At 44.1% G+C, this 10,978-nt stretch overlaps 2 protein-coding genes across 2 annotated transcripts in view; one reads left to right on the top strand and one right to left on the bottom strand.

Annotated features, from left to right (window-relative positions):
• Window positions 1–2,296: 2,296 nt before the first annotated feature.
• Window positions 2,297–3,019, top strand: DUSP14 (dual specificity phosphatase 14; the record flags this gene model as incomplete). The annotated part of the gene is made up of 1 exon (XM_084237233.1): window positions 2,297–3,019. The coding sequence occupies one exon, from the start codon at window positions 2,297–2,299 to the stop codon at window positions 2,891–2,893; it is 597 nt and encodes a 198-aa protein (XP_084093359.1). The 3' UTR covers window positions 2,894–3,019.
• A 4,056-nt stretch (window positions 3,020–7,075) lies between these two features.
• The window catches only part of SYNRG (synergin gamma), a gene marked incomplete at both ends in the record, with an annotated part of 71,014 nt that continues 67,111 nt past the window's right edge, over window positions 7,076–10,978 (bottom strand). The window contains 3 exon segments of the mRNA XM_084239086.1: window positions 7,076–7,207; window positions 8,207–8,242; window positions 8,598–8,708. Coding sequence (XP_084095212.1) covers window positions 7,076–7,207; window positions 8,207–8,242; window positions 8,598–8,708 — 279 coding nt within the window.

The following is a 10,978-nucleotide window of genomic DNA, read 5'->3' as shown; positions in this document are numbered from 1 at the left end:
TATGCACGTGTCATACATATGACCCAGCCCTTCCACGCCTAGGTATTTCACTAAGACAGGCAGGCACATGTCCACATAAAGACCTATACATGGGGGGTAGGGGCTCCCTGGAGGCCTGGGGGGTTAAGTCTCAGCACTACCACCTTGACGGCCCGAGTTTGATCCCCGGCCAGGGAGCTGACCCACATGGCGCAGCAGCCCTCTCCTGTCTGGCCCGCTGGTCCCTTCAGCAGTGTATTTCCGTCAGACTGCCTGTTCTTCTCCCTGCTCTGTCTCTGGTGAATCTTCTCACCCCCTGCACCTCTGGCCTACACCCCAGTTCTTCTATGCAAAAACAAGTTTTTTTTTTAAAGACCTATACATTGATGTTTACTGGCCTCCACTTGTGATAGCCTAAGGCTAGAAACAGCAGCGCACCAGGGAGCATAGAGAAAGGAACATGAGAACAGTGTGCTGAGCAGAAGCCAGCCTTGACCGACTCCCCACCCCGAGCCTGTCCCTCCTGTAAGAGGCCATACATGTAAGCCGCAGCCTCACAGCTCGGTGCTTGCTGGGAATGGGGCTAGCAAAGGAGGAATGGATTATAAAAATGAAAAAATTTTGTGGGTGATGTTTTGAGCTCATGGTGTTGTGTCAAATACACACAGTCAAATCTCATCGAGTTATATCTGAACAGAACTAAAAAATTTTTAAACGTGATGGTTACCTGGGAAAGACAAAGGGACAGGGAGGGAGGAACACTTGTGGGTGCTCATCAGTGTTGTATAAATGAATAAAATAAAGACCAACCTGGGCTAGCGTGCTTCAGCCAGCACCTCCTGTGTCGGTGTTTATGGCCGCGGCTACGCCTGCAGCGCCGTCTCCACGCGTCTCACAGAGCTGCTGTGGTGTCCAGCTCGGTCTCCCGCGCGCTGGCTGGGGCGGGGGGTTGAAGGCACAGGAAGACTCTAGCTTGATTTGCAGCTCTTGCAGGCCTTACAGTTTCATCAGTGTGTTCTAAGCTGAATCTTTAAAATTTTCTTGTTATCAAAACCTATTTGTCTCACTGTAGGTTATGTGTCACTAATGAAAAGCTGAGACTTGGGTTATTTCTCACTGGCACAGTCTCTAGAAGCATTTAGTATGGCTTCTACTTCTAAATTTATTCCGGTCAAACCCAATTTAATAGTAAAAACCCAGAAGGAGTTTTTTTGGACTTCTTGATTGGTTACAATCTTGCCTCCTTGTTTTCCTGCAGATCTGATTCGAACCCACTGAGATCAGCACTCCCTCCCACTCAGGACTTTCTACACCTAGACCAGGACTCCAGAGAACACCAGACTTCTCAAAGTGAGTAGCCCCTGCACTGCCTCTCCATGTGGAGATGGTCTCATCTGATTAAAAATCACGTTGGCCATCCGCTTGGTACCTGGGGTGTAGACAAGCTCAGGCCCCAGCAAGCAGACCACAAAAGCAGTGCGATTTTGTGGCGTGAGGACTAGTGTAGACATACACCGTTGAATGTCTTTGACAATAAACACCGCCCCCAGAGAGTACAGATCTTCAAATATTAAACTCATTAGTTGTAATTCTAGTACCCATCTGAAGCGAGTGGGATTCGTCTTGGAAGTAGAACTGACTGTGGACTTCAAATTGCCTGGGGTTATTTCCAAGGAAATGCCACGTACAAGATAACCCAGAGCATTCAGATGTCATGAATATAATAAAAGTAGGTAGTTTTATTTTTTTGAATAGAATTGAGGACCACCTATCCTACTTTTCTTTAACTGGTCCAATTCAGTACCTTTTTAGTCCATAAAGACAGTTTTACCTAAGGTGATATCATCTGTAACATTTCTACATCTAGAATTGGGTTTAGGAAAACTTAGTGATGGGGAGGGAGGCAAGAACTATAAGGCGGCGGCGGCTACAGGGGGAGCCCTCGGTAAGAGCCAGGGACCCCGCCATGGCTGGGCACGTTTCCAGCTTTACACTTCCCCTAAAAGAGGATGCCTACTTCATTTAGTGCTTTTTTCTTTTTAATAATCACCAGGGAGCTGAGCTTTACATTATTTTCCGTATCTTAATTTGTCTGCGTCCTTGAACAAATACACTCTATTACAGAAAACAGCTGTTCCCAATCCTTTCACTTCCCTATCCCACAAACAGGAGGCTGTGCCGAATCAATAGCATTTAAAGTTCTGACCTATACCTGTATTTTGCAGGAAGGCGACTGTGATTTTGAATTCCTTGGTAGAGGAAAACAGAACGCTGTGGTCTTGCTGCCGAGGATGCAAGTGTGACTGCCGGCGTCTTCATGAGCTCCAGAGGTCACAGCACGCTGCCGCGGACTCTCATGGCCCCTCGGATGATTTCCGAGGGAGACATAGGAGGCATTGCTCAAATCACCTCCTCTCTCTTCTTGGGCAGAGGCAGTGTGGCCTCCAACCGGCACCTCCTCCAGGCGCGTGGGATCACCTGCATCGTTAATGCTACCATTGAGATCCCCAATTTCAACTGGCCCCAATTTGAATATGTTAAAGTGCCTCTGGCCGACATGCCTCATGCCCCCATTGGACTGTACTTTGACACCGTGGCTGACAAGATCCATAGTGTGAGCAGGAAGCATGGGGCCACCCTGGTGCACTGTGCTGCAGGGGTGAGCCGCTCGGCTACTCTCTGCATCGCTTACCTGATGAAGTTCCATAATGTGTGCCTGCTGGAGGCATACAACTGGGTGAAAGCCCGGAGGCCTGTCATCAGGCCCAACGTAGGCTTCTGGAGGCAGCTGATAGACTATGAGCGCCAGCTTTTTGGGAAGTCGACAGTTAAGATGGTACAGACACCTTATGGCATAGTTCCAGACGTTTATGAGAAAGAGTCCCGACACCTGATGCCTTACTGGGGGATTTAATGCCACCACAGCCTGCATCAGCAGCCCCTTGAGCAGTACCAGCATCTGCTACACACCTTTCTTTTCAAATAGTTGACTTTTGGTTCTTCCTGAAGTGTTTTTTACACTGGGTGTTCAAGTTTATTTTAAGAGGGGAGGAACATAAGGGAAAGCATACATTGCTAGTAACATTTTTAAAACTAACATTTTGGAATAGCGTTTATGAAACTCTTTAACTGGCTTTTAATCATTTTTAACACTTTGAACAGTTTAATAAACTGTTTGGTTCTGCTCCATTCTGAAACCCATGCCTTTTGGCTTCATGGCAGGGGCAAGAGGAGCTCAGTGCAAAAATCACTTTGGGCCCTGTCAACCCTTTAGAGACCAGCTTTGTCCAGGGCTGCCCACCAAGCAATGGCTTAGGGAAGGACACCAGCTCCAGTCTCTATTGGATTCGCCCTACTCTTTTCCTTTTCTTCTATTATTTAGTGACACTGTAAGTTAAAAAAAAAATTATTTAGCTGTTGAGTAATTATAATGAAATCTGCAAAAACCCTCTTGGGATCATTGTGCCCCAGGATTCCTATATTAGCATTATTTTTAATAAATAGATATCTGCTTAACATACTAGAACTTTTACTAGTAAGAATTTAAGGGTGTGTGTCTGTGTGTGTGTATATGTACTGACAGAAGATGCCCTCCAATAATTGTGTTAAAATATGGCTCCTGTGACAGCTGTGAACACTACCAAAAATAGACATCCCAGCTGAATCGTGTCAACATCTCACATGCTTGCAGATAGGCAGATATTAATGTCACAATGCTGGACCAGTGGAAAACAGCATAGAGTATACATTCTGATGAAATGTGCTGTGTTTTTACCTGTCTCTTGGTAAGTGGAATGCACCAAAGCAAGTTCTCCAGCAAAGAAATTGGTTTTAACAAAAGGTGTGCCTTTGGTTGACTATTCACACACACACAAACTGCCCTAACCAAACCTCAGTACAATAGATAAGCAACAACAATGGCCGCCTCTGTTGAAACATGGAAACGTCACCCCCATTCATGGCTCCTAATACAGCTGACAACACAACTCACCTGGGACTTACAAGTTTAATTAGCTCTTTTCTGACTCCACTCTCCTGGGAAACCAGGGCGAGTTACCAGGCTGCTGCTTTCTTTTAGGGGAGCCACCATCACCACACTGCGTCACTTCGTCTGTCTGGGTAGGTTGTAGCTTGCTTATCCGTGTAAGAATTTTCTAGATTTTTTGAGTCTATTTTGTCAAGAGGCCATAAATATGCTGCCAGTGGCTGCCTGTTTATATAAACCATACCTTCAGATACGGACTGAGGCAGTACTTTCCACTTAAATTCTACCTTGTCTTTTTCTCTAACATTCACCTGCTTTTAGGATTGTGCACCACTGTCTAGATAGGGAAATGAGAATCAGAAGAACCCATAAATACTACATTAGCGCGTGATCAAAAATAACAGAACAAAAGCACAACCCAAGGAGACTTAGTGTCTTTAGCATGAAGGTAAACTAACTGGTTGTCTCTGGATAAGAAAGAAACATCATGCTACTATAGTTAGCACACACGTGATGACAGGTTCTGGCTAATTAAGGAAAATTGCCTGTAAAAATCCTGGCAGACATCACTACTGGGATGTAAATAAGAGCATACCTAACGCTTGGGAAGCCTGGACTTGACCTTTTACTAATTTAAATGTCAAGAGAATTTACTAGCTGGTCACAAAGGAAGGTGTGTGACCTTGGTGTGTGTGGGGGATTTTTGTAGTGACCCCCAAGCACTAGAAATATTTATCATAAAGGCCATATAGTTTTGTCAAAGCTTAAGGACACCTTAGTCATTAAAAGAAAGAAAAGGCATCTTGAAACAAACAAGTAAAATATATATGCACACACCAAATACTCATAATTTAAAGCCTATCTGGAGTGCTAACTAGTTATAGGAAAAAAAAAAAAAAAACGGGTAACATACCTTGTACCTTTCCTACCTCAAGCATGTCCAGACAAAAATTATACAGTAAGCCACAACAAATTTAAAGGTAAAGTAGAATACCAAAAAAGAAAAGTGCTTATTAATCGCCACTCAAGCAGTGGGGGTGAAGCTGCCTGCACAATACACAGTATGGAAATCAGTAACCTTGGTTACTGTTTCCAAGGACACTGGGCTCTTGACTATCAAGAGCTGAGGTGAAGCTGAATGCAATGTTGAGTCATTTTAATAAACCTGCATTAAAGAAGAAATCAATGCAATGGTATTCCACACTCTCCAAGTCCTTACTGGTGACATCTAATAAAACACTTACCCCGTTTAACAGATACTAAAAAGTAGTGAATATTTTTCATAGCAAAGGCTTTTTGTTGGTTGCTGTATTTTCCTCTTAAGCCTTCCAAGGAGTGACTAAATCTATCTTGCTCGGTAAAGTCAGCAGTAATTATGCCAGAATTTTATCTGAGGTATTCTGGAATATACCTAGGAAAGGAAATCAATCGAGTTAGCAGGTGAGCATACTTTTTAAAATGCCACGTTGAAACCCAAGGCGCTGCTCAGGCTGAAGTGGCACACAGGCTTCGGGAAGAGCCTGCTGGAGACTGGCCTGGCTCCCTTGTGTGGATTGTTACTAACTCCCCACTAGCACTGTGGAGGGCAGAGGCTCTGAAGGTAACATTTCGGAGACAGCTGTCCCAGTCACTAGTAGCTGGAGGTGGTGTTTGGAGCTAATAAAATCATTTACCTCATCAACAATGCTCTCCATTCTGATGCACACAAGGTATAGCAGAAGTCTCATCAATAGCTGTGTAATGAAAATGTTCTACACCTTTCTTGAAGATGGAGGTAAAAGGTGTAAGATGTAACAAAATAAAATTCTCTCAAGTTTTATCCTGAGAAGGGAAAATAAATTATGTAAATAAGCAATTATATAACCCAAACCAACTTTTCCATTAAGTACTAAGTCTAGGTCAGAGGACCTTAAGTCATATAAAGTGAAACATACAAGATTCAAATCTCTTCCTAAAGTACAGTTATAACTTGGAGAAATAACACAGTCCTTAACCACTTCTTTTTCCCTTTCTGATTTTAAGCAGTTAACGTGGCAAAGAAAATTCCCTACACCAGAGCACAAGCTGTCTTCTAAAAGAGCTGTTTTTGAACATATTTCTTCCTTTGCTTTTACGTCATGTCTCTCTGCTCTGTGTATCTTACTATTTTCCTCACTAGGCCAGAAACAACTCTTGCTAATCCTGAACTAATTTTCAGATCTCTCATACATACACGGCAAGTCAGGCAGTACTGGTCCCTAAGCAGTTTGATTTGGAAATCTGGAGAAGGTATCACAGAGAGATTTCATTCACCTGCCTTTCCAAATCTTGTCTGAAAAAATTACCGTGTTCATAGTCTTGTGAGAAGCGAAACAAGGTTTTCAGTGATGTCTCAGAGGAAGGATTTTCATCCTGGTATACAAGATTTGGGCCTCTGGCAAAGAGGACATTTTCCTCCACTGCAAAAAGTCCGGGCACCTTTTGACAAAAAAATCTTGAATGTTGGCAGTTTTAGAAATGAACAAAAGGAGTAGAGAACTGGTTCAGGTTTGGCAGAAAAGTTAACAAACCTGCCCTCACTTACCTGCCATTGTCCAATGGAGATGAAGAGAATTTTTTCTATAAAAAGACCATCAGTTAAATAACAATTTCCCCTTTTTATTCATTCCAGCTCTCAGTCTAAATGTGGATAAATGCATTCTACTTTACAGGACAACAAGGTTCTAGATATAAGTAAACACTGGCTTGAAACATTGTCGATTCCAGTCCTACAACAATTTATTTTCACCAAATGTCAATTCTTCACAGTTTTAATACTGCAGCAGCAAATATTCCTTAAAGTATGGTCCATATATTAAAACATCTTATGAGAACGAGAGATAAGTTAGCAAACGTCTGGCGCCACAGCTCAGGGAGGGCGATTTTACCTCAGCCCCAAGCGCCAGCAGTGGGAGCCTGGGGACGCAAGCCATCCGGAGGAATGACTAGGAACTTGCACAGCTTTGGTTCCCCAACCTCTTGGGGGAATTCTTTATATAGATTCATAAACGTTCTGTTCATTAGTTCCTCTCACCCCAGGGGGTGTGACAGAAAAAACCCCAACTCAGCTGGTCCACTTCATAGAGGAGCTTTTCAGAGCAAATCAGGCAGGATGAGGCCAGGTGGTTTTGGTTCAACACAGTTGATCCAGAAGTTGGCACAGCTGGCGTGGTACTGGTGTCCTCCATATGCCAGCTTGAAACTGTCTGTCTCTGAGTTGAATGCCTGCCGGAAATAAACAGACAAACAGGGCAAGTCTGACTGCTGCTTAAGAGCTGCCCAGCAACCAGCACGTAGACCTCTCCGGGGCACAGAGGCTAAGGTCAAACTGGCAAACACACAAAAGCTGAGCAGGTGGCTACAGGAATTCAAGTGAAAGTTTTTTGCTGCTAAATAAGGAATAAACAAATCTTTACTACTAAATCCAGTTTCAACAAAAGCAAGGCCAAATCACAGAAAAGGCAAAGTCTTCAGGGCAATGGAGATAGCCAAGGGCCATGGGTAAAATTTATCCCCCATTGTGCGGAAGGGAAGCTCTTCCTCTAAGGCTGGCATTTCACTGCAACCTGTAATCCCCTACTTTTCTGTGCCTGATTATAGTCCAATTATGAATGAAAAATTACAAGGAAGTTAGAAAACAAGAGATTAAAATCACTTAGGGCCTTGGACCACTGGGAGTTAAGTGATTTGATATATTTTAAAAGATTCAAACAGGAATAGTTTGTAAAAAGATACTAAACACATAAAAAATTATTTCCAGGTGCGTGATGGTTATAGGTAAATACAGCCAGCTAGTCCTAACCTCAACTATCTCCTGGGGTGTTGTCTAAAGCACCACATACAATTAAACAAAACAAAAAACCCTCTAAAACCTAAACAATTTGTTTTAGTCTGATAAGTCAAATTCCCGAGGCTCTTTGATCTTACTCTGTGTCACTACGACTTCCAGCCTCCTAGAATTGCTCATTCTGCTACCATGCTCGTGGCAGAGAGAAAAAACCACATTATCAGAAGCCAACTGTGAAGTACAAGCATGCAAACAAGACAGAAGTGGATCCAGACAGACACGTTAGCTGATCAAATCAAACGTTATGGGAACAAAAATGACTCGGTAAAGAGATTCATGATTGGAACAGGTCAAGATGACAGTGGAATCATCTGATTTGCCTTCTACACTCAAAATTAAGATGGAGGCGCTAGGAAAAATATGTAACTGGTTCATACTTTTTTAGGATGTTCTTCTGCAGGCTTCTCTTCTTTCTGAAATAACGTTGAAATCAAAGGTCAACAAAATTTCCCGGAACAGGGCCTCCTGCCGCCAAACAAATCCTTACAGGTTTCACCTTTTCTCTACCACCCCACTGGGCTCGGGGTGCTGCAGGCACAACGCAAGCAGCGTGTTAGTTGGAAAGGGAAGACGTGCGTCCACTCCCTCACCAGCTTCCCCCACTGCCCTTGTGAAAGGATGTGTCTGTTCTGTGGTCAGATTTCAGGACTTGATGAAATCCCCACCCCTGGTCACAGACCTTGCAGTGAAGTGGGCTAGACAGGGCTGTCCTCTGGGTCATGTTAGGGAAGTGCTTTGCCATCTGCAGGGGACAGGCTTGGGACTTACCCGGCTCCTGGAGTCCACATTTAAGAGGCAAACCCCACAAGCAAGTTCCTGAGCATTTTTAATCCCAGGTCGTAGCATACAAGAAGAAAAGTCCAGTGAATTTTCATCAGGCTGTGAGGACAAGACACATGGGTAAGGACACAGTAGTTCCAAATGCTACTGGCTCAATTCCCTCGTCATTTGTCTTCAGAAGGCCCAGTGGCAAATTGAGTTCATTAATAACCATCAATACAATTATTCAATTTCCCAAACATTTTCTGAGCACCTGCTGCGTTCTACTAAGGACGAAGCAAGTGGGAAAGAAAGTGAAGAAGGGAGTTGATAAGAAGACAGCAAAAGGCAGTTACCTTGGAAACCAAGCTCCCCACCCCCCCCCCAAAAAAAAAAACAAACAAAAAAAAAAACCAGGAGCAGCACAAGCAAGTGTGAGAAAGTTGAAGGGCTACTGCTTTGGGCTCAAAAGGTAAGTAAGAAGTCTGAATTTAAGATTGCAAAGGCACTACAGCTGGATGTGATGACACAGCCCAGTGCAAGTGAGTGACTACGTAAAATGGAGGTAAGAGTCCAGGAGGTCAAGAACCTGGGAGCCTGGTGCACTTTGCCTTATGAATACTGAGGTCACCTAGGATGATGGCAAAGTTCTGCCAAAATAATAGCTAGCTACATTTTTTTCCCCTTTTTTTGGGATAAGGTATGGACTTTTACGTGTGAGACGAAAGGGTATGGGGTGGGCATCTCTTTTCTCGTGACTGCAGGGCCCACCGTCTGTACAGGGGGCTGTGATGCGGGATGTATCTGACCCCACTGCCATGTGGGATGAGCTGCTTTCCAACTACCATGTCTTCAAACTCATCTGCATTAAACTTGATGAAGCCCTACTTCTTGGAGATGTGGATTTTCTGGCGGCCAGGGAACTTGAACTTGGACTACATAGGGCCTCAGTCACATACTCCTTGTTCTGCAGCCTGATGCTGATGGACATGATGGCTTGGCCAATGTGGACCTGGCCACTTTGTCCTGGGGCTTTCCAGAGGCACCTTCACCCCTGACTGGACCCTGTCAGCCCCAGCATCGGACGACATTCTGCTGCTGCAGATGACATGGAAGGGTGGCGCTGCATTCGGATGTGGAAGCCATCTCTGTGGCAGCTTCTCACCATGTACTTGTTGGCACAAACACGGGCAGGCTCCAGGGTTTCGGAGGAGAAGCCCATATTTATCTGACACCATGTGGCCAGAGTGGGAACTCACCCACTTTTGCCTTTTTCTGCCTCAGGTCAAAGACTCTGATCTTAGCATCAGGGACACCTCAGCAGAAGCGAACCTTTGGGTGCAGCTTCTTTTGCAATACTGGTAACACCGGGTGGGGAGGTAGCTGATGGCAACAGCAGGATCCTGGGTGGCCGACTGAAGGCAAAGAGCAATAGCTGCATTTTCTACAGTTAGTTTAAGTGGAACCACTGAGGGGCTACTACAGCGCTCTGTGTTTACAAAATTTTATTCTTTCCTAAGGAAAAGAAATGGCTTTGCCCTAAAAAAATGTGTAGGCTGTATGTGATGCCGTTCCTTTCTAATTTGAAATAACAATGTACTAGCTTCACCACCTACTTGAACAAGCCTGAACTGAACCCCCTCAGAGAGCACCTAGGGAGAGAGGGCACATAGCTTTCAAAGAAAGGGGAGGTGAAGTTTTCCATCACGTGCATGAGGTAAACCTACAAGGCTTTAGTGAAGCCAGAGGATGCTTTTTCTTTTCTTTCTTAGTGCAAACCATGGCAACTTTGGTCAAACATAGCAGCAGTGGGTGCTATCATTTGTTTGCTGTCCAATTCTGTCATCCGTAAAATGGTCACAATTTTACTTGCCTACCTATTTCCCTTAGTTGGGGGGGGGAGAGAGGAGAGAGAGGAGGGGGGGGAGAGAGGAGAGAGAGAGCGAGGGAGGAGAGAGGAAGAGAGAGAGAGAGAATGGTTATCTGGAAAGGATAAAATACTCAGATTTATCACAATTATCAACTGACAAAATTTAACAAGCTTTCTGAAGAGGTTAAAATCATAGTGTCACTTCCATAACCTGCGTTATAGCTATTTCTCAAAATAATGAATACAGATCATCTGAGAAATAGTTAGAATCTGGGAAAATTTGGAATCTTGAAATCAGTCAAATAAAGACCCTTTAATATGTTTACTAAAGGCAGGAGGGAAGCAAATGAAAAGGTTATACTGTAATTTCCAGTGGTAGTCACACAGCTTTGGATAAATTACCCTGTGGGCAAATTCTTCAAATGATAAAACTGACCTTTAGAAACGCACACCTACAAGCCGCCCCCGCATCACACTGCAACAGTGTGACGCCCACCAACGGCTGCAATTCTACAAGAGG

Source organism: Talpa europaea (assembly GCF_964194135.1).
Source record: "Talpa europaea genome assembly, chromosome: 7".
Lineage (NCBI taxonomy): Eukaryota > Metazoa > Chordata > Mammalia > Eulipotyphla > Talpidae > Talpa > Talpa europaea.
Note: the sequence above shows the minus strand (reverse complement) of the source record. Positions and strands in the feature narration are given on the sequence as shown.